The sequence below is a fragment of the Ailuropoda melanoleuca genome, chromosome 6, assembly GCF_002007445.2.
Source record: "Ailuropoda melanoleuca isolate Jingjing chromosome 6, ASM200744v2, whole genome shotgun sequence".
Taxonomy (NCBI): domain Eukaryota; kingdom Metazoa; phylum Chordata; class Mammalia; order Carnivora; family Ursidae; genus Ailuropoda; species Ailuropoda melanoleuca.
Genome location: NC_048223.1, coordinates 103,140,708 through 103,167,452, shown reverse-complemented (window position 1 = coordinate 103,167,452; position 26,745 = coordinate 103,140,708). Strand labels below are relative to the sequence as shown.

Genomic DNA, 26,745 nt, shown 5'->3' with positions numbered 1-26,745 from the left:
TATTTCTGAAAGAGGACATGTATCCCTGTAAATTCGAGTGAAGAGTCTACAAACCTATCTGGAATTTGAAAGGTCAGGAAAGGTTTCTGTAGATTGCACAGAAACAGAAAGCCCCTCACTAAAGCTATTAAAAAAAACCCTCACTTACTAGCTTTATTGAGGTATAACTGATATATAATAAACTGCACTTGTTTAAAATATACAATTTTTGGTAAGTTTTGAGATACATATAGATACATGAAGCTTTCACTACAAACAAGACAGTGAACATATCCATCACCAACCAAAAGTTGCCTTTATTCCTTTATGTCCCTCCTACCACCTCTTACCACCTCTATCCCTTGCTTCCTATCTCTGGGCAACCACCAGTCCGCTTCCTGTCACTACAGGTTAGTTTGCTTTATCCCTTTTGTTGAGACTGTGAAAGCGCTCTCCTACATCATGTAAAAGCTAGAGGGGATTTGGAACAAGTACTAGGAGAAAGAGTAGAAGCAAACAGTAGAAAACAGAAGAAACAGTAGGAAAGAAGGATTGCCTAGGAGGACAAAATTCTTTTCTAATTTTCTTTTTTAGAGCAGTAGAGAAAAACTTTGAAGAGCCATGTATAGCTTTGCTATGACATCTTTGGCAGTGGGAGTAGGGCCTTGTATTAGTAGGATGTTTTCACCTGCAAGTATCAGAAAACTCTGACTTAAACTACCTTGAACAATAGGAAAATTATTTCACTTTGCAAGAATTCTAAGGAATGACAATTTCAGAAAGATGTGATCCGATCCTCAACAGTGTTGCAAGGAGCCGGGTGTTTTCTATTTCTCCACTCTCTCATTCTTAGTATAATAGCTTTAGCATCAGGTCAGCTCCCCTGAGAATAACAAGTTCCAGTTGTCATATTAAGACACAGGGTCTTTTTTTTGGGAGCTAGGAAGTCTTCCATGAGAACCCTCTAGTAGACTTGCTATTGCCAAACGTGCTCAGTGATCCTTATGTGGTTTGTGTCTACCCAGCTTTACCAATATCCTTGTTTTCAAGAATGTAGAATTTTCCAGGGGTGAAGAGATGCCCCAGAGGCCTTAGCATCCATTAATAGATGAATAAAGATGTCTTTCAATGAGGAAAGGAAGGAGAGTTGGAGTGGGGAAGATATTTTTTAGAAGCCTGACATAACTACTCAACTGGGCCATGTGCACAGTCAAATGAGGTAAGCCCTGGTAGCTACAGCAACAAGATAAGAGAGACTATCTGGGCATGCTCAAATCTGCCAAGGGAATTAAAGTGTGAACCAGGAGATCACAAATAGGAAAATGAAAAATTTCACTAAATGAAAGACAACAAACAGAGCATGTTTCAGTGCTTTAACATTTTGTATAAAGTATGATGAAAAAACATTTAGTTGTGTTTTTTTTTTAAGATTTTATTTATGTGTTTGAGAGAGAAAGTGAGAGAGAGAGATCATTAGCAGGGGGGAAGGGTAGAGGGAGACACAGACTCCCTGCTGAGCTGGGAGCCCAATGAGGGACTTGATCTCAGCACCCTGGGATCATGACCTGAGCCAAAGGCAGACGCTTAACCAATGGAACCACCCAGGCGCCCTAAAACATTTAGTTTTTTAAGTCAAGTTTTTAGAAGTATAATTTACATGTATAGTAAAATTCACCCTTTTTAAATTACAGTTCTGAGTTTTGACAAATGTGTATGAAAGTATAATTATCACAAAAAATCAAGATATAAAAGTTTCATCATCCCAGAAACATCTCTGGTGCTCTTGTGAGGTCAACTCCATAACTTACTCTAAACTCTCAGCAACCATGAATCTGTTCCCTGGCCTCAGGGTTTTTCTTTTTCCTTTTTTTCATAGTTTTGTTTTTTCAAAACAAAACCCAAAGATGAGATCGTATAGTCTTTTGAGTCTGGCTTCTTTTACATAGTAATTTATTTGAAATTCATCCATGTTGAGGCATGTATCAGTAGTTTATTCCTTTTTAAAAAATAAAAGATTTTATTTATTTATTTGAGACAGAGAGTGAGAGAGGGAGCATGAGCAGGGGGAGGGGCAGAAGAAGAGGGAGCCTGATGCAGGACTCGATCCCAGGACCCTCGGATCATGACCTGAGCTAAAGGCAGAAGCTTAACTGACTAAGCCATCCAGGCACCCCTGTTTATTCTTTTTTATCTTGGAATAATATCCTGTTGTAGGACTATGCCAGCTTAGTTTATCCATTTCTCGGTGGAAGGACATTTGGGAGGTTTCCAGTTTTTAATGAGTATGAATGAAGCCCCTGTGAACATCATTGTACAGGGTTTTATGTGAGCACAAGCTTTCCTTTCACTTGTTTACATACCGATGAATGGGTTTTTGGCTATCATGGTTAAGTATATGTTTCTCATAAAGAAAAACACCAAACTATTTTCCAAAGAGATGTACTCTTTTGCATTTCCTTCAGCAATATATAAGAATTATAGTCCCTCCATATCCTAGCCAACACTGGTTTGCTGGTTGGTTGGTTTGTTTTTGGCTTCTTATAGGTGTGTGGCAGTATTTCATTATGGTTTTAATTTGTATTTCCCTATTTAATAATGTTGTCGAACATCTTTCCTGTTCTTATTTGCCATCTTCTTTGGTTTTGAAGATCTTTTGCCCATTAAAAAAAAAATTGCATATCCATGTTCATAGCATCACTATTCACAATAGCCAAGAGGTGAAAGCAATCCAAATGTCCATTAATGAATGAATAGATAAATAAAATGTGGTATATACATTTAATGGAATACTATACAGCCTTAAAAAGGAAGGAAATCTGTTACATGCTACAGCATGGATGAACGTTGAGAACATCGTGCTAAGTGAAAGAAGCCAGTCCACAAAAGGACAATACTGTATGGTCCCACTTTTGTGAGGTATCTAAAGTAGTCAGATTTGTAGATATAGAAAATAGGATGGTGGTTACCAAGGGATGGGGAGAGGGTACAAAGGGAGTTGTTTAATAGGTATAGAGCTTCAGTTCTGCAAGATAAAAAGGTTCTGGAGATCTGTTTTGCAACAATGTAAGCATACGTAACACTTTTGAACAATACACTTAAAAATGGCTAAGACAGTGAATTTTATGACATGTGTTTTTTTCTACCACACACATACAAACTAAACTAAACTATAGACTTTATTTGGATTCAACTAATTTTTCCTCTAATGTCCTTTCTGTATTCCAGGATTCTATCCATGTTACATATAGTTCTAATATCTCTTTAGTCTCTTCTTGTCTGACAGTTTCTTAGTGTTTGCTTTTCATGACCTTGACAGTTTTCAGGAGAATCTTCCTCAATTTTGGTCTGTTTCGTGATTTACTCAGGGTTGGACTGGGGTTCTGGGTTTTCAGGAAGAATGCCACAAAGTCAAAGTGGCCTGTTCATAACATTTGGGTGTATGTTATCAACATGATTTATCACTGGTGATATTAACCTTTATCACTTGGTTAGGGTAGTGTTTGCAAAGTTTCTCTACTGCAGAGCTGTGGTTTTTCCTCCCTTTCCATACTCTGTTCTTTGGAAGCAAGTCACTAAATGCAGTCAGCACTGAAGTTGGTAGTGGGGGTTGGGAGGTTAAGCTCTACCTCCTTCAGGGGAGTATCTACATAGATTATTTAGAGTTCTCCTATAAGAAGAATTGGTTGGTGGTTTTTTGTTTTTTGTTTTGTTTTGTTTTTGAGGTATAAGGTTTCTTTGTATATTTTGCACACTAGTCCTTTATCAGTTACGTGTTTTGCAAATATTTTCTCACAGCTTTTAGCTTCTATTTTCATTTTCTTTTCTCTCTCTCTCTCTTTTTTTTAAAGATTTTGTTTATTTGTCAGAGAGAGAGCACAAGCAAGGAAAGTGGCAGACAGAGGGAGAAGCAGGCTCCCCCCTGAGCAAGGATCCTGATGTGGGACTCGATCCCAGGACCCTGGGATCATGACCTGAGCCAAAGGCAGACACTTTAACCGACTGAGCCACCCATGTGTCCCTGTATTTTCATTTTCTTAACAATGTCTTTTGAAGACATTTTTGTTTGTTTGTTTTAAAGATTTTATTTATTTATTTGAGAGAGAGAGAGAGCATGCATGAGCTTGGGCAGGGGAGGAGTAGAGGGAGAGGGAGGGGAAAGAATCTTGAGAAGACTCTGTGCTGAGTGTGGAGCCCAGCGTGGGGCTTGATCTCATGACCCTGAGATCATGACCTGAGCTGAAACTAAGAGTCGGACACTTAACCAACTGAGCCACCCAGGTCTCATTTTTCAGTCTCATCCACCTATTAGGGAAAGATTTTTGTTGTAATCCAGCTAGCAAATTTCCATTTTTCTTGGACCCAGTTGCAAACTATTGAAGAAGTTTTTAATTTTGATAAATATAGTTTATTAATTTTTTCCTTTATGGGTTTGTGCTTTTCATGTAGTAGCTAAGAAATCTTTCTCTAACCCAAAGATAAAATGATTATCTCTCTTTTTTCTAGAAGTTTTATAGTTTTAGTACCTCACGTTTAGGTCTGAGATTCAGTGCAAGTTAATTTCTCTGTATACTGCTGGGTTTGGATTGGAGTTCATGCTTTGCATATGCATGTCCACTTGTTTCAGCACCATTTGTTGAAAGACTTTCTCCATTGAATTGCTCTGTCAAAAATCAATTGACTTTACATATGTGAATATTCTATTCTGTTGCTATATGTGTCTCTCCTTTCACAAATAACATTGCCTTGATTACTATAAAAGTAAGTCTTGAAAGCAGATAGTGTGAGTCCTTCAACTTTGTTCTTCATTTTTTAAGATTTTAAGTGTTTTTGCTTTTTTTTGTTTTTGAGAAAGAGAGTGTGAGCGGGAGGAGGGGCAGAGGGAGAAAGAGAAGGAGAGAAGCTGACTCCTCGCTGAGTGTGTATCCTGATGCAGGGCTTGATCTCACGACCCTGAGATCATGACCTGAGCTGAAATCAAGAGCTGGATGCCTAACCAATTGAGCCACCCAGGCACCCCAAGATTTTTTTTAAGATTTTATTTTTAAGTAATCAGTATACCCAGCGTGGGACTTGAACTCACAGCCCTGAGATCAAGAGCTTAATGCTCCACTGATTGAGCCAGCCGGGTGCCCCTTGACTTTGTTTTTCTGTTTCAAAATTGTTTTGGCTCTCTTAGGAATTTTTTCATATAAGTTTAAGTATGTTTTTGTCAAAACCCTACTGGAATTTTGATTAAGATTATGATGACTCAGTTGGTTAAGGGTCTACCTTGGGCTTGGGTCATGATCTCAGGGTCATGGGACTGAGCCCCGCTGGGCTCCCTGATCAGCAGCAGGAAGTCTACTTCTCCCTCTTCCTCTGCCCTTCCCCCCTGCTTGTGCTCTCTCCCTCCCTCTTTTACTCTCTCTCTCAAATAAATAAATAAATAAATATCTTTAAAAAAAAAGATTATGATGGATCTGTAGATCATTTTGGGAAAAATTGACATCTTATAACCTGTGAACATTTATTTAAGTCTCCTTTGATTTTTTTCATCAAACATATTGCACTTATTGCACATACTTTATTAAATTTATCACAAAGCATTTCATGAAATTTGGTGCTATTGTAAATGGTATTTTTTAGAATTCAGTTTTTATTTGCTCATTAAAGACTATTGATTTCCGAATTTGTCATCTTGCTAAACGCACTTTTTAGATTTAGTAGCTTATAATCTCTTTAGAATTTTCTATATAAACAGCTATATAGTTTGGGAATAAAAGAGTTTTATTCCTTTCATTCTAATCTGTATGCCTTTTAATTCTTCTTCTTGTCTTATTTCACTCGTTAGGACCTCTAGTAGTATATTAAATCAGAGTGGTGAGAATGGATATACTTGCCTTTTTTCCAGTCTTAATAAAATAAGGATTCAGTACTTCATTAAGTGTGACGTTATTTATAGTTTTTTTTCATAGGTGCCCTTTATCAGGCTGAAGAAATTCCCTTTGTTTCTAGTTTCCTGAGAGTTATTCTCATTAATGAATGTCAGATTCTGTTTTAAAATTTTAGCATAGGGGTGCCTGGGTGGCTCAGTCAGTTAAGTGTCTGACTTTTGATTTTGGCTCATGTCATGATCTCAGGGTCTTGGGATCGTGCGCCACTGGGGTCCTGGCTCAGTGGGGAGTCTGCTTCTCCCTTTCCCTCTGCCCCCTTCTTGCTCATGCCCTCTCTCTCTCTCTCTCTCAAATAAATAAATAAATCTTTAGAAAAAATTTAGCATGGGGCACCTGGCTCAGTCAGTTGAGCATCCAAGTCTTGGTTTTGGCTCAGGTCATGATCTCAGGGTCATGAAATTGAGCCCCTCGTTGGGCTCCAAGCTCAGTGTGGAGTCTCCTTGGGATTCTTCCCTCTCCTTCTGCCCCTCCCCCTGCTCATGTGCATGTTCTCTCTCTCTCTCATAAAATAAATAAAATCTTAAAAATTTTAGCATTTATTGAGATGATAACATGGTTTTCCTACTATAGACTATTGATACAGTTGATAATTTTTGAGTGTTGAACCAACCCCACATGATTGTAACTTATTGTTTTTTTAATTTTTAAATTTTTAAAAACGATCTTATTTATTTGAGAGAGAGAGAGAGAGAGGACGTGCATGAGAGAGCACGAGCGGTGGAGGGAGAGGGAGAAGCAGACTCCCCTGCTAAGCAGGGAGCCCGATGGAAGGCTCGATCCCAGGACTCTGAGATCATGACCTGAGCCAAAGGCAGATGCTTACCCAACTGAGCCACCCAGGTGCCCCCATCTATTTTTTAAACTTAGTATCATTTTTATGTGTTGCTGGATTTGATTTTCCCATATTCTTGAGGGATATTTGTAATTTTCTTTTCTTTTTTTTTTTTTTTAATTTTATTTGTTTATTTGACAGAGAGAGAGACAGCTAGCGAGAGAGGGAACACAAGCAGGGGGAGTGGGAGGGGAAGAAGCAGGCTCATAGCAGAGGAGCCTGATGGTGGGGCTCGAACCCATAACGCCGGGATCACGCCCTGAGCCGAAGGCAGACGCTTAACCGCTGTGCCACCCAGGCGCCCCTGTAATTTTATTTTCTTAAAATGTCATTTTCTGGGTTTGGTATCAGGTAATGTTGACCTCATAAAATTCTCTCATGTATTTTCTGGAAGAATTTGTTTAGAAGAGGTATTATTTTTCTCCTTAAATATTTGGTAGAATTTGTCAGTGAAGTGAGCTGCGCCTGGAACTTACTTTCTTGGAAGGTTTTTAACTATAAATCCAATTTCTTTAATATATCTAAGACTATTTAAATTATCTATTTCTTCAGAGTGACTTTTGGAAGGTTGTGTCTTTCAAGGAATTTGTTTTATTTCAGTAAGTTGTTAAGTTTTATGGGCATATAGTTGTTGGTAATACTCATTTTAAATGTCTGTAGAGTCTGTACTAATTTACTTTCTTTCATTCCTGATTTTGGTAATTTGTATCTTCTCTTTTTCTTGGTCAGTCTGGCTATATTTGTTTTTCAGGTTTATTATTTTTCAAAGAACTAGCTTTTGGTTTCATAGTGGGGTTTTTTTGTTTTTTGTTTTTGTTTTTTTGTCTTTCATAAAATTTCATAGATTCCGGCTCTTAATTTCCTTCTTGTTGCATGTTTTGAGTTTTGGTAGTTTCTTAAGATGAAAGCTTAGGTCATTGATACGAGACTTTTCTTTTTTTCTAATATAAATACTTAGTCCTGTAAATTTCCCTGTAAATACTTCTTTAGTTGCATCTGAAACATTTTCATTTGTTGTGTTTACATTGTCATTCATGTTAACATATTTTCTGATTTCCCTTGTGATTTCTTCTTTCACCTTTGGATTATTTAGGACTGTTTTGCTTAATTTCCAAATATTTGGGGATTTTGATTTAAAATTTTTTTAAAGGATTTTATGCATTTATTTAACAGAGAGCACAAGCAGGGAGAGTGGCAGAGGGAGAGGGAGGAGCATGCTCCCCGCTGAGCAGGGAGCCCAATGAGGGGCTTGATCCCAGGACTCTGGGATCATGACCCATGTCCAAGGCAGATGCTTAACCAACTGAGCCACCCAGGTGCCCCAATTTGGGGATTTTAAAATTTTTTCAGATATCTTTCTGTTAGTAATATTTAGTTTAATTCTCTTTGGGCCCAAGAATATTCTTTTTTTTTTTTTTTTTTAAGATTTTATTTATTTAGTGACAGAGGTAGAGACAGCCAGTGAGAGAGGGAACACAAGCAGGGGGAGTGGGAGAGGAAGAAGCAGGCTCATAGCAGAGGAGCCTGATGTGGGGCTTGATCCCATAACGCCAGGATCATGCCCTGAGCCAAAGGCAGACACTTAACGACTGCGCCACCCAGGCGCCCCTGGGCCCAAGAATATTCTTTATGTGATTTCAGTCCTTTGAAATTTATTGAGACTTGTTTTATGGCCCAGAATACGGTCCATCCTGGTAAATGACTCTTCTGCACTTGATTCTGCTCTTGGAGTAGACTGTTCTATAAGTTTCAGTTTGGTCAAGTTGTTTGATATGGTCTTTGTGTTCACAGATTTTTCTGTCTACTTGTTCTAAAGGGACAGAGAGGACTGTTGCAGTCTCTAACTGTAATTGTAGGTTTGTCTATTTTTTCAGTTCTTTCACTTTTTGGTTTATATATTTTGTAGCTTTGCTGTCACATGTGTACACATTTAGGATTATATCTTGGTGAGTTAACCCTTTTATCATTGTGTAATGTCCCTCTTTATCTCTGGTAATATTCTTTGTTCTGAAGTCTGTTTGATCTAAGATTAATACAGCCATTGTGGTTTTTCTCTTTCTTTCCCCCTTTCTCAAAGATTTTATCTTTAAGTAATCTCTACACCCAATGTGGGGCTGAAACCCACAACCCTGAGATCAAGAGTCGCATGCTCTACCAACTGAGCCAGCCGGGCACCCCGGTTTTTCTTTTCTTTTTTTTTTTTTTTAAGATTTTATTTATTTATTTGAGAGAGAGAGACAGCCAGTGAGAGAGGGAACACAGGCAGGGGGAGTGGGAGAGGAAGAAGCAGGCTCCCAGCGGAGGAGCCTCTTGTGGCTCGATCCCAGAACGCCAGGATCACGCCCTGAGCCAAAGGCAGACGCTTAACGACTGAGCCACCCAGGCGCCCCTGGTTTTTCTTTTTTGATTAGTGTCTACATGTTTATCATTTTCTATCCTTTTACTATTAACTTATCTATATTTTTATGTTTAATGTGACTGTCTTTTTTTTTTTTTTTAAGTTGTCTTCACACCCTGCATGGAGCCCCATGCAATGCTTGAACTCACGACCCTGAGATCAAAACCTGAGCTGAGATCAAGAGTCCTTTGCTTAATTGACTGAGCCACCCACTGAGCCACCCAGGCACCCTGAAAGTGGCCGTCTTGTACAGAGCTTGTAGTTAGGTCTTGTTTGTTATCCAGTGTGACAATCTTTTTCTCTTATTCAGCATTTAAACCATATACATTTAATGTAATAACTGATGTACTTTCTTTTAGTTCTACCATTTAATTTGTGTTTCTTCCTCAGCCCCCGTTCCTTTTCTGCTTGCTTTTGGATAATTGGAATATTTTTTAATATTCCATTTTAATTTATCAGTTGCCTTTGGCTGTATTTCTCTGTGTATTTTTAGCAGGTCTCGGGTTACATTGCACTTTATACCTTTCCTAGGCTACTTACAGTTAATATTGTATCACTTCACTTTTTTTTTAAATAAGCTCCACACCCAGCATGTAGCCCAATGTGGGGCTTGAGCTCATGACCCTGAGATCAAGACCTGAGCTGGGATCAAGAGTCGTTTGCTTAACCGACTGAGCCACCCAGGCATCCCTAGTGTTGTGTCACTTCAACAAAATATAAGAGTTTTCTACTAAATAGTGTTCTGTAATCACCGACTCCCACACTTTGATGTTATAGTTGTCATATGTATTAGATCTACATACATTGAAAACTCTACCAGACAGTGCTATAATTTTTGCTTGTGACTATCATCCATATTCTAAAGAATTTCAGAGAGAAAGATGTGTTATCTTACATTTACCTAGATATTTTTTTTTTAAAGATTTTATTTATTTGACAGAGAGAGAGACAGCCAGCAAGAGAGGGAACGCAAGCAGGGGGAGTGGGAGAGGAAGAAGCAGGCTCCCAGCGGTGGAGCCTGATGTGGGGCTCGATCCCAGGACTCCAGGATCACACCCTGAGCCGAAGGCAGACGCTTAATTACTGCGCCAACCAGGCGCCCCATTACCTAGATATTTTCCATTTCTGTTGCTCTTTTTATTCTGGAAGATTCAAATTTCCTTCGGTATAATTTCTCTCAGTCTTAAGAATTTTCTTTAGCATTTCTTTTAGAGCAGGCCTCCTGGTGACAATATTTTAAAATTTTCCGTCATTTCTCAGGTATTTTTGCTGGATTTAGAATTTTGAGTTGAAGGTTCTTGTCTTTAAGTATTTTGAAAATGTCATTCCCCTTTTTCTGGTCTCCATGGTTTCTGAAAATAAGTCTGTGGTCGTTTTGATAGTTTTTTTCCTTGTTTGTAATATGTTGTTTTTCTCTAGATTCTTTTAGGATTTTTTCCCTTATCTTTGGCTTTTAGCAGTTTGATTATGATATGTCTAGGCATGGTTTTTCTGTGAGTTCGTCCTGTTTGGGATTTGCTGAGCTTCTCGACTCTCACTAAATTTGGGAGTTTTCGGCCATTTTTTTTTTTGCAAAATGTTTTCTGCTTCAAGTCCTTTCTTTTTCCTTTTCTTGGACCACAAGTACACAGATGTTAGGTTTTTGATATTGTCCCTCTCTTCCCTGAAGCCTTATTTGGTTTCTCCCGTTTTTTTCTGTTCTTCTTATTTACTAGTTTCTACTGACTCCTGTGCTAGTCCATTCTGCTATTAAACCCATCTAGTGAATTTTTTGCTTTACATAATATATATTTTAGTTCTAAATGTTTTAATTGGTTCTTTTTTATAATTTCATTTGGCTCTGCTAAGAAGTCCTGTCTTTCCATTCATTCAAGTGTGTTTACCTTTTTTTCATGGAATATAGTGATAATAGTTGCTTTTAAGTCTGATAATTTTAAGGTCTGTCATTTTAAGCATTTGTTTTTCTCTTGAGGATTTGTCACATTGTCCTCTTTTATTGTGTATTCCGATTCTTTGTATGTTCTAGTGCTTCATAAATTGAATAATTTTGGATTACATCTTGGGCATTTTTAATGTTATGTTATGTAGACTCAGGGTTCAATTATAATCCTCTGGAGATTTGTTTGTTTGGTTTTAGGAGGTAGGCAACCCAGATGGAGTTTGACTGCAAGTTCTGCCTCACCTTCTGTGTGTTGTGGTTCTAATACCAGTTCAGTTTTCAGAGCCTTTTCTGTGCTGCTTTGGATCTGGTCCGCACATGTACCACTCAAGGATTAGTTGAGACTTGGACTGTGGTTCAAATATCCATTCAGGGGGCGCCTGAGTGGCTCAGTCGGTTAAGTGTCTGACTCCTGGTTTTGGCTCAGGTCATGATCTCGGGGTCGTGAGATTGAGCCCCACATTGGGCTCCTCACTCAATGTGGAGTCTGCTTCAGATTCTTTCTCTCTCCCCCTCTGCCCCTCCCTGCTCTCTCTTTCCCTCTCAAATAAATAAATAAAATCTTTAAAAAAACACACACACAGAAACCCCACCAAATATCCATTCAGTTCTTAAAGCTTTTGGTTTACTGCCTGTATCTCTGTTCCATGTTTGCTCAGCTCAGCCGTGAGCCTGAGAATTGTACAACTATTATATGCAGAATTAGGGGAACACTTTCTCTTGGTTTGTCCAGGATTCTATGTTCTCTGACCAGCAGAAGCCCCTTTTCTTGGTTTCTATCTACAGAAAGGTGAGGTTTCTATTGAAGTTTTAGCCATCTACCCAGCTTCTCCACCATACATCTCTGTGAAAGCCTGAAAGAAAAACAGGGGAAAAGAGAACTTGAAACTCCTTTTGTGGGTGTTTCTCTAAGTTTTGACTTCCTTCTATAATCTGTCTGCTTATGCTTAATAATTTAGAGCCCCCAGGTAGTTACTTTTTGTATTCAATACAGGGTTTTTAGCTATAATCAGTAAGAGAGAGAGAGAGGCTGTAGTGGGTTTTACTCTGCCATGCTGGAAGTGGTACCACACCTTCATTTTTTCACCCCAGTTTTTTTGAGAAATAATTGGCACACATCACTGTGAAGTTTAAGGCATACAGAATGATGATTTGATTTACATATATAGTGAAATGATTGCCACAGTAGGCTTAGCTAACATCCGTCTTTTCACATAGATACAATAAAAAGAATAAAAGAAGAAAGGAAAAAATTTTTTTTCTCCTCGTGATGAGAACTCTTAGGATTTTATTCTCTTTAATAGCTTTCCTGTATATCATACAGCTGTGTTAGCTAAATCCTCGCGTTGTAAATTATATCCCTTATTTGTCTTCTTTATCCTGTAACGGGAAGTTGGTATCTTTTGACCACCTTCCTCCAATTCTGCCTCTCCCTACCCTCCATCTCTGGTAGTAGCCACAAATCTGATTTCTTTTTTTATGGGTTTGGTTTTTGTTTTGTTTTTAGATTATACATATAAGTAAGATCATACGGTATTTATCTTTCTCTGTGTCACTTATTTCACTTAGCATAATGTCTTTAGGGTCCATCCATATTGTCAAAAATAGTAGGATTTCCTTGTGTTGTATAGCTGAGTAATATTCCATTGTATATATGCACTACAACTTCTTTATTCATTCGTCCTTTGATAGCCACTTAGGCTGTTTCCATGTCTTGGCTGTTATGAATGATGCTGCTATAAACATGGGGTTGCAGATATCTTTTCAAATTAGTGTTTTGGTTTTCTTTGGATAAATACCTGGAATTGCTAGATCATATGGTAGTTTTTATTTTTAAAGGATCCCTCATACTGTTCTTCGTGGTGACTGTGTTAATTTACATTCCTACCAACAGTGCATGAGGGTTCCCTTTTCTCCACATCCTTGCCAGTGCTTGTTATTTCTTGTCTTTTTCTTACCAGCCGTTCTGATAGGTGGAGGTGATATCTCATTGTGGTATTGATTTGCATTTCCCTGATGAGTCATGGTGTTGAACATCTTTTCACATGTCTATTAGCCATCTATGCGTCTTCTTTGAATAAATGTCTGTTCAAGTCTTCCACTCATTATTTAATTAGATTGTCTGTTTTTTTGGTGTTGAGTTGTAGGAGTTCTTTATATATATATATATTTTTTTTTTTAAGATTTTATTTATTTATTTGACAGAGAGAGAGAGACAGCCAGCGAGAGAGGGAACACAAGCAGGGGAAGTGGGAGAGGAAGAAGCAGGCTCTCATTAGAGGAGCCTGATGTGGGGCTCGATCCCAGGACTCTGGGATCACGCCCTGAGCCGAAGGCAGACGCTTAACAGCTGAGCCACCCAGGCGCCCCTCTTTATATATTTTTGATATTAACACCTAAACAGATGTATAATTTGCAGATGTCTTCTCCCATTCAGTAGGTTTGTTTTGTTGATGTTTTCCTTCCTTCTCTATACAGAAGCTCTTTATTTTGATGTAATCCCAATTTATTTTTCCTTTTCTTCCCTTTGCCTGAGGAGACAGATACAAAAAAAATACTCCTAAGATTGATGTCCAAGAGTCTACTGCCTTGGGGCGCCTGGGTGGCACAGCGGTTAAGCGTCTGCCTTCGGCTCAGGGCGTGATCCCGGCGTTACGGGATCGAGCTCCACATCGGGCTCCTCCGCTATGAGCCTGCTTCTTCCTCTCCCACTCCCCCTGCTTGTGTTCCCTCTCTCGCTGGCTGTCTCTATCTCTGTCGAATAAATAAATAAAATCTTAAAAAAAAAAAAAAGAGTCTACTGCCTATATTTTCTTTTAGGAATTTTATGGTTTCAAGTTTTACATTTAGGTCTTTAATCCATTTTGAGTTTATTGTGTATGGTGTAAGGAAGTGGTTAAGTTTCTTTTTTTTTGAATGTAGCTATCCAGTTTTCCCAACACCATTTATAGAAGAGACTGTCTCTTCTCCATTATATATTCTTGCCTCCTTTGTCATAGATTAATATATGTGAGTTTATTTCTGGATTCTCTACTCTGTTTCATTGATCTATGTGTCTGTTTTTGTGCTAGTACTGTGCTGTTTTGATTCCTGTAGTTTTGTAGTATAGTTTGAAATCTGGGGGTATGATACCTCCAGATTTGTTCTTTTTTCTCAAGATTACTTTGGCTATTCAGGGTCTTTTGCGGTTCCATACAAATTTTATGATTATTTGCTCTATTTCTGTGAAAAATGCTATTGGTATTTGGATATAGATTGAGCTTAATCTATAGATTGCTTTGGGTAGTATGGACATTTTAACAATATTACTTCTTCTAATCCGTGAGCATGGTGTATCTTTCCATTTATTTATGTCATCTTCAGTTTCTTTCACCAGTGTCTTATAGTTCACAGAGTATAGGTCTTTCACCTTTTAAGTTAAATTTATTCCTAGTTATTTTATTCTTTTTGATGCAATTGTAAACGGGATTGTTTTCTTAATTTCTCTTTCTGATCGTTGGTTATTAGTGAATGGAAATACAGTAGATTTCTGTATATTAATTTTGTATCTTGTTACTTTACTGAATTCATTTATTCTAATAGTTTTTTGGTGGAGTCTTTAGTGTTTCCATATAGAGTATCATGTCACATGCAAAAAGTGACAACTTTACTTCTTCCTTCCCAGTTTGTATTTTTTAATATGCTGTTAATTTCATTAATCTTAATTCATTTTATCCAGTGTAGTGTGCAGTTCAGAAGGTTTTTTTCTTCCCTAGAAGTTCTGTTTGGACTTCTTTTTAATATATCCATTTCTTTCCCCATTGTAGTTGTATTTTCCTCAATCTTCCTGAGAATATGGAACATATTTACAGTAGTTGTTTTAATGTCCTATTCTGCTAATTCTGCTAATTTTTCTTTATGTTTAGATCTGTTTCTATTGACTGGTTTTTCTCTTGCTTATGTGGTCATATTTTTCTGTTTTGAGTGCCTGGTAATTTTTAAATTAGATTTTGGATATTGTGATTTTAGTGTTGTGAGTGCTAGATTTTGTTATATTATTTTATATAATTGTAAACTTTGTTCTAGAATGTAGTTATGTTATTTGGAATCAGTTTTATCCTTTCAGGTTTGCATTTAAGGGTTGTCAGGGGTGGTTGAGAGCAATCTTTAATGTAGGCTAATTTGGTCCCAATTGCTAATGCAATACCTATCTGCAGACTCTGTCTTACAACCAGTGTATGAGTAGGTCTTTCTATTCTTGCTGGTAGAAGGACAAATTATTTTATTTGTGGAGCCCTCTGTGAGCTTAATAGTTTCTTTTCCTTTCCAGTAGTTTTTTGTGCCCAGCCTCAAGTATTTTCCTCTTCTGTATATGCAGAATCAGCAAAAGATGCAAGAGGACCCTTCTGCAGACCTCCAGAGTTCCTTTTCAGACTACCTCTTCTACAGTACTCTGCCCCACAAATTCTAGGTGCCTTGGCCTATCTAAGTGTTGATCTCTATGTCTTTGGAGTGGCAAGACGGGTTCTGGGTTCTGTATAGGTTCTTCCTCCCTGCCCCACAGGCTAGAAATTTCTCCATGCAGTAAGCTGGGGTAATTATAGGGCTCACCTTGTTTTTTTTTTCTTCAGGGATCACAGTTCTGTATGCCTATTGTCCGATGTCTGGTAGTTGTTGTTTCATCTGTTTTGTCCCGTGTTCTGTCATTTAAGGTAGGAGGGTAAATTATGTTTTGTTCTTCTGTCATGGCTAGAAGATGAAGCCTCACTGAAACATTTTTAGTGAAGGCACACATTTAATATTCCTATGACCTTAATTTACTGCAGTGAAGTCCACTGAATAGGAAGGCCCTCCAAAGGAGCTGCCCTGAGCCATAAATGATACTATATTTTGAACTGTTTTTTTTTTTTCATTAAGAAAAAGACAATTATAGGGGCACCTGGGTGGCACAGCGGTTAAGCGTCTGCCTTCGGCTCAGGGCGTGATCCTGGCGTTATGGGATCGAGCCCCACATCAGGCTCCTCTGCTATGAGCCTGCTTCTTCCTCTCCCACTCCCCCTGCTTGTGTTCCCTCTCTCACTGGCTGTCTCTATCTCTGTCAAATAAATAAATAAAATCTTAAAAAAAAAAAAAGACAATTATAAATACTAAAGAAAAAGAAAAATCAAGATAAAAAAATAAAAAATTTTACAATCTCTCCTTTCTAGTGCTACGATTATTTTCATAGTTGTATGTTAGCCTACACATATGCATAGTTTTACATAGTTGTAATCACGTTATCCTTCTGTTTTGTGTTTTTTAAAACATGTCATAAAATATTCTTTTTTTGTAATTTTCTTGTATCTTTCTCTTTTTTTGTATGGTGTGGGCTTAGTTTATTTAACCATTCTTTTCATGAAAATTATGGTTGTTGCCAGTTTTTACTATTACATCTCTTTTTAAAATGGCTGTGTAGTATGTTATTTTTGTGAACCATAATTTACTACATAAATGATTACCTTAGCTTGAGGCTTTTAGGGCATTTTGAAATAATTTTGTGTTTAAATTTGGTAACAGAAAAGAATGTGAAAGCCTATGGCATTTCCAAAGGAAATGCAGTGATGAGGTCATCTGGTGCCTGTTCACTAAGGAACAGAGCTGACAGAATGTTACACAGAAATAATCCGTGGACAGAGTTAAATACCCCTCTGAGGTAAGGAGAGGAAAATTCAGCTCAGTTCCGTAAATGTTTTGGTCCCCACCCTCAGAGAGTTTAGGATCTAGTGAAACACATCTAAGGGGTTTCACAGTTGGGTTGGAAAAGATATGCCTGACCTGCTGAAACAGTTGTGTTCATTACATGATTAAATTTGCACATATACTGGGTGAAACCGGATTTCAGACCAAGGAGCTTTAACTTGGAACTATACAACTTCCCCTGCACTAAATCTTGTAAATTAGAAAAGCAGTGTTCTGATAATATGTTTTATTAAGGCTGCCAGACTCTCTTTCATAAAATTGCATGAATTTATAAAAAGGAGGTATTGCTAGAAGAGATGCACAGCAGCCGGATGAGTTTTCTTTCCCTGCGACAGCCATAGGCCCTCCCTCAGATTTAGCTTCTGCTGCTCCTATCCTTGCTGGAATCCTGGGTAGGAGTAGGTAGTGATGGCACTCAGGTATAAAGTTCCTAGGCAAATTGGTTACACGTTTCTTAAAGTTTGTTAGGCTCCACTTCCCTTCCTTTGGGAAAGTCTCAGGTATATTCATTCATTGGTTTGGGAGGCCATTTATTGAAATAATAGCTAATATACAACTTTTACTATGTGCCAGGCACTGATCTAAGGCTTTATATACATTAGCTTATTTAATTTTCATAATAATCCTTTCATGTAAGTATTGCTATTATGGTCTTAGTAAATGGCAGGGGTTGGAATTGGACTTGACATTTGGCTTCAGGGTTCCTACTCATAACCATTTACTGTAAGTACATGCTCCAGAGTCATCCCCTCCAGGTTCAAATTCTAGCTCAGGTGCATACAACTGTTTGAATGACTTAGATCAATTACTTGTCTCCTCTGAGTCTGTTTCCTCATCTCTGTGCTATCTCACTTATAACCTAACTTTGTTCACTTCTTGGCACATAGTAAACTTGGCTCATTAAAAACATGAACTTGGAGTGCTCACCATGTTCTTGCTCTTCCAAGGAGCAATTGTGCTGGTTTGTCTCTTTTCTAAATTGGTATCAGTACTGTAATGTATGGTCTTGAAGCTCTTAGCTGATTGAGGATGTCCTATATTTCCATCATCTTTCCTCCTATTGGTAAGTGTGGAAAAGAGATCGAATTTGGTCAGAAAAGGGAAGGATATTCCTGTTGATTCATGTCGCAGGTCACACAGTTAAGTCACAGAAGCTAACAGGTTACTCCTTGATTGAAACATGACCATCCTCTGTCTGGCAAGATTACTTGCCCTGTTTGACCCAGGGCAAACCTTTAGGAGAAAGATATGTATGGAGCAGGAAGGGATACTTATTCAGCCAGCCTCTTCCACTAAATCAGCCCCAGCTGTTAGGGAAATGATAAATGTGGCAGCCAGGTTAATCTTCGTTACCACCTCAGTGCAGATTTTAAACAAATGTAAAAACTAAGTATGGAAACCTGTTAGTAGGGAGTAGATGGAGGGGAACCCAAGGCAGAGGAGTATTTTGATACAAAGTGAAAAAAAGCTAGAGAAAAAAAATCCTGGTGAAGCTAGTTGAGCATAAGCCCTTATATTTTTCTCTAAGATGAGCAAGTTTTAGGCGGCATGTTGGTATAGGCTCTGTTTGGTTATTCTGATAAAGCTATTCTGAGATGTGTCTTTATTCCTCATATTTGTGTTTTATACTGGGAGTCTAACAGATCTTTTTTCTTTTCTCCCTTATAGTCCTGAGGCTTTCTACCAATGCAGGCCAGTGGAAAGAAGCAGCTAGCAAGGTGACCCACGCGTTGGTTAATATCAGGTAAGAAATGAGAACGTACCTCTTTCAGTGTTCCTTGGCTCATCCTGAGGTTTATTGTACCTTTCTGAGTGGAGTGTGTTGAACATCACTGCTATTTTAAGCCCTGATGTCTGTAGGAGTGAAAGAAATGTCGTACTTGATCAAGAAAAGCAGGAGTGCATGAGACTTTCATATTGTCATATTGAAATAGCTCACAGTGCTATTCTATGAATTTTCGTACCAAGCGATGGTTGCAAGCCCTTTTCAGGCATCTTTGTTGCCAAAGTGTTTTCTCTGTATAGGCCATCTGAAAGCTTTTCTCTGAAATTTTTTTTCTGCCATTCTCTATAAGTTCAGGGAATGACTCATGGGGATCTGGAACTTTGACGTTTTGCTTTACATGGCTCTTTCTATTTGTGGTAAACAGAGGCAAATGGAGCTCATGGGGCTAAGTTATTTTAGGTTCCTTATGAAACAGCAAAGCAATTATAGAGTGCTATATGTATTGGATAAAATTCAGTCAGACATGGAGTTTGGCTTAGGGTCTTGAGGAAGTACCACAAACTCACAGGAGTGAGCTGTTTGTAAATGGAGAGAATGTGCTTTCACTATCATGAAATTTCAGGCTGACTTTCCTTACATTCCTCATTCCCTTTGTGCCTATCATTTCCCATTTTCTCAAGTTATTAAATTGTTCTTGCAAACAATTGAAAAATTAACACTCGAGTAGAAGAGGCAAACCCAACAGATGGGGAAACTTGATTTAGCTCCAGATGTAAGCCTTGCCAGACATTCCCAGCGATGGTAATGCACATCTACAACTTGGTATAGATTCTAATGTGTGACAGACCTGGGATTTAGTGTTTATTTCTGTATCTTTCTTTTCTTTTCCTTTCTTTCTTTTTCATTTTTTTCCTCTCTCTCTCCTTTTTTTAAAAAAGTAAAATGTCTTGTGGTGATTTACAGTGGTATTTGACACGTCTGAGAACAAAAGGAGAAGTGTGAAGTGTGTGTGTTGGGAGAGCTGGAATGACAGGGCATGGGGGTGAGATGTGCTAACAAGATTGCACTGAAGGATGATCTGCCTTACCTGACCCCAGAGACATTTTGCTGCAAGCACAGTTTTATAAATCTCACAAATGCATATCTGTACCTAGCAAATAAACCAGATACTGTAGTGAAGCCTTATGATAAATGTGATTTTCTGTAAGACTCAGGAATTACATACTGCCCTCTCCCAAATATCCCTTTGTGACCCAAGGGCAGTATGACAAATGTGGGTGTTTGAAAGAAGCTCCAGATTCTGGGCTAGAGTATGAAGTTCATATGGGTATAATTTATGTTGTGTTTATTTATTCATGTATTTACTTAGGCTTTCCAGGCAGCTCCTTTTCATCTGGGACCTGTTTCCTTGATCACATTCCTTTATGCTTCCTTTATCTCCTCCTTTGTTGCTTTCCCTTTCAGTGGCTTTTGGCTTGGCTGCTGTCCTTATTCTTCCCAAGGGCCATCAAACAACTGATTTAAGCTTTTGGCCTATGCTTTTTATGAATAGCCCAGAAAGGACTGGGCTGAACTTTGAGCAGATGCCTATAACCATGACCTTTCTTCTCTTTGTAAGTCTCCATCAGGCCTATACCTTCATTTTCATTCCTTACATTTCTTTGATGAACTTGCTGCAGGGAATAATTAGATCGTCTTCACTGTCACTAATGAATTAGACTTGGGAGTATATGTCAAAAGTATCGAAGATCCAGTCATTTTTCTCAAGAGGTTACAGGAAAAAATGTGTTTGAATGTTGCTTATCACGCTAAGGCCAGATCAGGGCAAAATAATGGTTATTCTAAGCCAGCTGAAGTTTGCCTTTTCTCCTTTTTGACACTTATTTACACTTAAAAAGTGATAAAGTTTGGGGCGCCTGGGTGGCACAGCGGTTAAGCGTCTGCCTTCGGCTCAGGGTGTGATCCCGGCGTCATGGGATCGAGCCCCACATCAGGCTCCTCCACTAGGAGCCTGCTTCTTCCTCTCCCACTCCCCCTGCTTGTGTTCCCTCTCTCACTGGCTGTCTCTATCTCTGTCGAATAAATAAATAAAATCTTAAAAAAAAAAAAAAGTGATAAAGTTTGTGCTCTTTTTTTTTTTAAAAGGTTTTATTTATTTATTTGACACAGAGAGAGACTGCCAGCGAGAGAGGGAACACAGGCAGGGGGAGTGGGAAAGGAAGAAGCAGGCTCCCAGAGGAGGAGCCTGATGTGGGGCTCCATCCCAGGACTCTGGGATCACGCCCTGAGCCGAAGGCAGACGCCCAATGACTGAGCCGCCCAGGCGCCCCAGTTTGTGCTCTTTTATATACTGTTTTCTTCAGTATTCAAACTCTATAGAGTATATCATAAGCTTTCAAAAATACACTTTTTACCAGTGAGGAAACTGAGTCTTAAAGATATTGTGAATTACAGAAAGTCCCACAATTGTTCGGCAAAGCTGAGAATCATTGGTCCTTTAACTCCCAAGTCCAGTGCTCAGGGTTCTTTCTTCTAAAGGTTTTTTATTTTTAAATAATCTCTACACTCAGCTTGGGGTTCAAAGTCACAACCCTAAGATCAAGAGCCACATGCTCCACTGACTGAGCCAGCCAGGCACCCTAACTGAGCCAGCCTAGCACCCCAGGGCTCCTTCTTCTGTACCATAATGGCTCCCATAGAGTTGCATCAGAAGCTACCATGGAGGTTAACAGAAAACTCAACATGATGTATTGAAAGGAGCATGGAAATTTTAGTTAGAGAAGCTGGATTTAAAATTTTTGTCTCTACCACTTACTGTGTGAACTTGAGCAAGTTTTTTAGCTTCTCTGGATCTCTTTCCACTATCTATAAAATGAAGATCATTGATGATATCAACTGTTTCGTGGGGGAATAGTTGTGAGAATTATATAACGTATGTGAAAGCACTTAGTCAACTATAAAATACTGGCCTGAAGCATAATGTATTTAAGATTCATCTCTGTTGTAGTATGTGGCAAAATTTCCTTCCTTTTTAAGGCTGATTAATAATCCATGGTATGTATACGCCACATTTTGTTTATCTCTTCATCCATTGTTGAAATCCCAAGTGGGTTGCTTCCACCTTTTAGTCATTATATTTTGGTTATTTGTACATGGGTGTACAAATATCTGTCCAGTCCTTGCTTTCACTTCTTTTGTGCATATACCTAGACGTCGAATTGGTGGATCATATGATCATTCTGATTTTTTGAGTAATTGCCATACTGTTTTTAGGATTAGCATTTTGAGCCTTCCTTAGAATGTTTCCTAAGTATGTCTTCATTTGCCCTTTCTATAAAAGTTAAGATGTTATCCTTAACCTTAAAAGATGTTTCTCTCTCTTTTTTTTTTTTTTTTTGTAGATAGATTTTGATGCTTTGAATGAGGGTGATACAGGGAGTTTCTTTTCTCAGAGTTAGTATTCTCTTGGCTGAGGGTAAAAAAGGGTATGCCTAAGTCTGCGTTCCACTCCAGTGGTAATGAATGCTGCCTTATGTTCCTTCAGTTTTTTCTAAGAGCTTGTGTTGTACATCCATGACACTATTAGCTTTGGGTGGTTTAGAAAACAAGAGACTGTGTCAGGAGATTGGACCCATGGGTCTCCCAGGGATACTATGGAATGTTTATCTATTGGCCGCCAAGTTTATTAATAAGGATAGAGTATATAAAGGCTTAGAAGTAAAACTGTGAAAGTGTGCAACACTTACTTTTGTTGTTATAAAGATTATTTGTGCTGATCCTGCAGCTGGAAAAGATTTCTAAGGCAGAATGAACAAACTCTTAGCTACCTTTCCTGTAGTATGTTCTTTGATAACCATGGAAAAGGTTTGGGTTCCATATGAAATTTTCAGACATCTAACAGCTGAGAGGGCCTCAAGCTGGTTTGGTAGTTGATGACAGCTACAAGTTATATCTTTGGGGTCTTCTGAAATGCAATACATCTAATGGGGGCCCTAACGTAGTATCTTACCAGCAGGTGAAAGGCAGCAGAAGGGCTGCAGACTTTAAAGTTCTTTGGAGTTTAGATTGTGACAGTGAAAGTTAAAAGTGCTTCCACATGCTTGGAGGCCTAAATTTGCTAAAGTGTCAGTCTGTTTGCTTTTCACTTGTCTTTCGTGGCTTAGTCATGCCAGTTCTTTAATTGTCAGAGTTATTTGTGTTTAAACAATTTGTCTCTCTCTTCCTGTTTGATCCTTCAGAGAGATTCTTAAAATGCAGCTGCTTAGAAACTGCCGTTTTTAAATTGAAGTATAGTGTTGACTATACAATGTTCTGTCAGTTTCAGGTGTACAGCCTAGTGACTCGACAATTCTATTCATTGTGCAATGTTCACCATGATAAGTGTAGTTACCATCTGTAGCCACACATAGTTATTACAATATTATTGATTATATTCCCTATGCTGTACTTTTCATCTTTACTTATTTTGTAACTGGACATTTGTACCTCAATCTGCTTCACCTATAACATCCATCCCCCAGCCCCACCCATCTGGTAACCACCAGTTTGTTCTCTATATTTATGAGTCTGTTTTTGTTTGTTTGCTTGTTTGTTTTAGTTTTTAGATTTCATATATAAGTGAAATCTTGTGGTATTTGTCTTTCTCTGTCTGACTTATTTCACTTAACATAATACCCTCTGGGTTCATCTATGTTGTTGTGAATGGCAAGATCTCACTCTTTTTTATGGGTGAGTAATACTCCATATTGTGTGAATGTATATGTATATATACCATAAATTTATCCATTTATCTCTTGATGGACACTTGGATTGCCTCCTTATCTTGGCCAATGTAAATAATACTGCAGTAAACATAGGGGTGTGTATCTTTTCAAATTAGTGTTTTTGAGAAACTTCTTCTTTTTTTTTTTTTTAAGTAGCCTTCTTGCCCAGTGTGGGGCTTGAACTCATGACCCTGAGATCGAGAGCCACATGCCCTACTGACTGAACTAGCCAGGTGCCCCGAGACTGCTATTTTTATTGGAATACCTGATGTCATTAATGTACAGGGCCCTATATTTGTTCCTTTCCATAGGCGTGTTGTTCCTTTGTTTTGCCACAAGAAAAATAAAATATTACTGCTCTACCTTTAAAATTCTACTTTGTATAATTGTTACTTCAACTGCCTTCAGGGATCAAGTGGGCCGCAAAGGAAGAATACTTTGAGGGGCCGAATGCAGGACTGGAAGGAAAGCATTTGGGAAGTTTTGCTTGGAGACTTCCATGCTAAATATTTCCTGCCACTTAGCGGGTTACCCTAGTGAGGTCCTATGCTTTAGGTAGATGTCTACTGACTATTAACCTAATTAGTCAAAAGAGAAAAAGAAAAATGTTAGACTAAAATCTGATCTTCATCTAACCAAACAACTTTCAAGGTAAGTAATTTGAAGCCCTTAATGAATCTGTTCAAGTTAACATCTTAATGCTTTTCACTTAATTAGCATTTTATTAGCACCAAGTTCACAATCCTGTTCTCTGGTTGCTCACAGAAATAGTGGCTGAATCACTGCAAATAGGTTTTTTTCCTGATCTTTGATTTTCTTAAGGTGGATAAAGTTTTAACTATGTGATTAATATATTAAAATTTTTCCTATATTAGGAATGCATTAAGCTAAAATTTAGTTTTTCTTTGGTAATGACTTTTTATCCATTAGGCCTCCAGGGCTGACAACAATGACTTTTTTAGATATTGCTGTGGTTAGTGACAAACTTGGGGTTTGGAATGAGAATTTAGTGCATTTCTTTGTAAGTGTCTTCATTGTTCACCTTGTGAGTTTGCCTCTTGTCCCTCTCTTTGCTCCATGATCTTTTTGTTTCAGTGCTGAAGTAGTCCTCCCCCTACTTCCTGCTTATGTGCTTATGTAGCTGTTTTCCTTCATCATAAAAAATATTCCCTCAAAAAAAAAAAAAAGAGGAGGAGGAGGAAAGCTTTAAATGTACACTCTGCTAGGGAGGCTGGGGAATAAGAATAGCTCTCAGCAGCCTCTAGATAGGGGGGTTCATTGAGCATAGCACCCTTTGGAGCAGGCTGCATATAGAATTCTGAATGTCATGGAGAAAAAGCCCTCAGGCGATAATCAGGGAGAGCAATTCACTGTTGATGGCCGGAATTAGGGTTGGAAAGGGAATGCGAGGTCTCAGCTAGGCAGAGTCCCTCCAAATCCTCTTGCCCATGAACCTGTTTGGGCTATAGAATTTGCCTCTTAGTCACAGTTCTTATGTCAGAATGGATATTGATGAGTTGAGAGGAGGAAGTTTGACACCAGGCACTTCAGCTGAAGGATGCAGTGTAGTCTAGTGAAAAGTAAGTATGGACCAAAGCAATCACATGACAGGAGCAGAGACATTGGGCTGATGACCCTTGAATAGCAAGAAGTACGTGAAAATAAGCTTCTAGACCAGCTGTCTGCTCAAAAGTGGCAGATAGGCAGGCTCAGATTATCCCCTGGGTTAGAATTTATCAGTAATGACCTTTCTTCTGTTAATCAGACCCTGCTGATCTCCCATTACAGAGAATGAAAAGCATTATGCAGATTAAAACAAAGCACCGAAATGAGGCTGCTATAATATCTTTTCCCCAATGACTGGGAGCATTACATATTATTCTAATAGTTCCTGTTCTCTAATCTCTTAAGACTACAGCTAGAAATAAAAAACCAAACACTGAATCCCATGTGGTTAATCATCTGTTTTGCCCTAACTCGGTTTATGCTGCAGAGTGAGGTTTTGCATTAGGTCATAGCTGGGTTTGGTGAACTGCAGTACAGTAAAGAAATCTTGGTTGAAGAGATTCAGATATTTGTAATGGAATATTAAGATTTTTAGTTGGGGCTGCTGTGATTTTAGGTGAGTGTGACTTTAGTATATAAAACCCCTCCTTGGGGCGCCTGGGTGGCTTAGTCATTAAGCCTCTGACTTTGGCTCAGGGTGTGATCCCAAGGTCCTGGGATCGAGCGCTGGCTCAGGCTCCCTGCTCTGCTGGGAGCCTGCTTCTTCCTCTCCCACTCCCCCTGCTTATGTTCCCTGTCTTGCTGGCTGTCTTTCTCTCCGTCAAATAAATAAAATCTTAAAAACAAAAACAAAAACAAAAAAAACCCTCCTTCCCTCAATCTGAAATTCCCTTGGGGTCTTTTTCCACTTTGCTTTGTAAATTTTTTAAATTTATCATTATTATTTTTTTTTTTCAAAGATTTATTTATTGGAGAGAAGGAGCCCAATAGAGTGCGGGGTGGGGGACAGATGGGGAAAAAGGGGGAGGGAGGGAGAATCTCGAGCAGACTCCTTGCTGAGCACAGAGCCCAGTGCAGGGGCTGATCTCAAAACCCTGGCACCCCTCACTTTGCTTTTTTTTTTTTTTTAAAGAAAATTGCAAGAAAATATGCATAACATAAAATTTACTATTTTAACCATTTTTAAGTCTGCAGTTCTGTGGCATTAAGTATATCCACACTGTTGTACAGCCATCACCATGAGCCATCTTTTTCATATTCTTCAACTGAAACTGAAACAGTTAACTCCTCATTCTCTCCTCCTCTAGCCTCTGGCAATCGCCATTCCACTTTCTGTGTTTGTGAGTTTGACTATTCTAAGAACATATTTATAAGAGGAATTAAATAATATTTGTTGTTTTGTGCCTGGCTTATTTTACTTAGCATAATATCCTCAAGATTCTTCCATATTTTATCATGTATCATAATTTCCTTCCATTTTTTTTTTTTAATGTGATCTCTACACCCAGCATAGGGCTTGAACTCACAGCCCCAAGACCAAGAGTCCCATGCTCCACTGACTGAGCCAGCTAGGCACCCTTCCACCCCTTTTTTTAAAGACTGAATAATATTCCATTGTATGTATACCACATTTTATTTATCCATTTATCCATTCATGGACCCTTGCATTGCTTCCACTTTTTGGCTATTGTGAATAATGCTTCTATAAACATGGGTGTACAAATCTTTGAGAACCTGCTTTTTCTTCTTTTGAGTATATACCCAGACGTGGAATTGCTGAATCATATGGTCATTTTATTTTTAGTTTTTGGGGGGAATTACCATGCCCTTTTCCATGGCAGCTGCACCATTTTGCATTCCCACCAATGTTGTGCAAGCGTTCCAATTTCTCTATATCCTGGCTGACACTTGTTATTTTCTATTTTTTGATAATAATTGTCCTAATGGGTAT

The 26,745-nt window shown here is 38.5% G+C and overlaps 1 protein-coding gene across 7 annotated transcripts in view; it reads left to right on the top strand.

Annotated features, from left to right (window-relative positions):
• The window catches only part of ARMH3 (armadillo like helical domain containing 3), a 187,836-nt gene that overhangs the window by 92,132 nt on the left and 68,959 nt on the right, over positions 1 to 26,745 (top strand). For 5 of the 7 annotated variants that reach the window (XR_004626248.1, XM_002913875.4, XM_034663168.1 and 2 more), the window contains exon 23: positions 18,468 to 18,543. Coding sequence is in view for 6 of the 7 variants with exons in the window: in XM_002913875.4 (XP_002913921.1) it covers positions 18,468 to 18,543 (76 nt within the window). In the remaining variant the exon portion in view is untranslated. Of the gene's footprint in view, positions 1 to 13,620; positions 13,775 to 18,467; positions 18,544 to 26,745 lie in introns of those variants that run through there. The other 2 variants (XM_034663165.1, XM_034663166.1) reach the window with 2 other exon arrangements.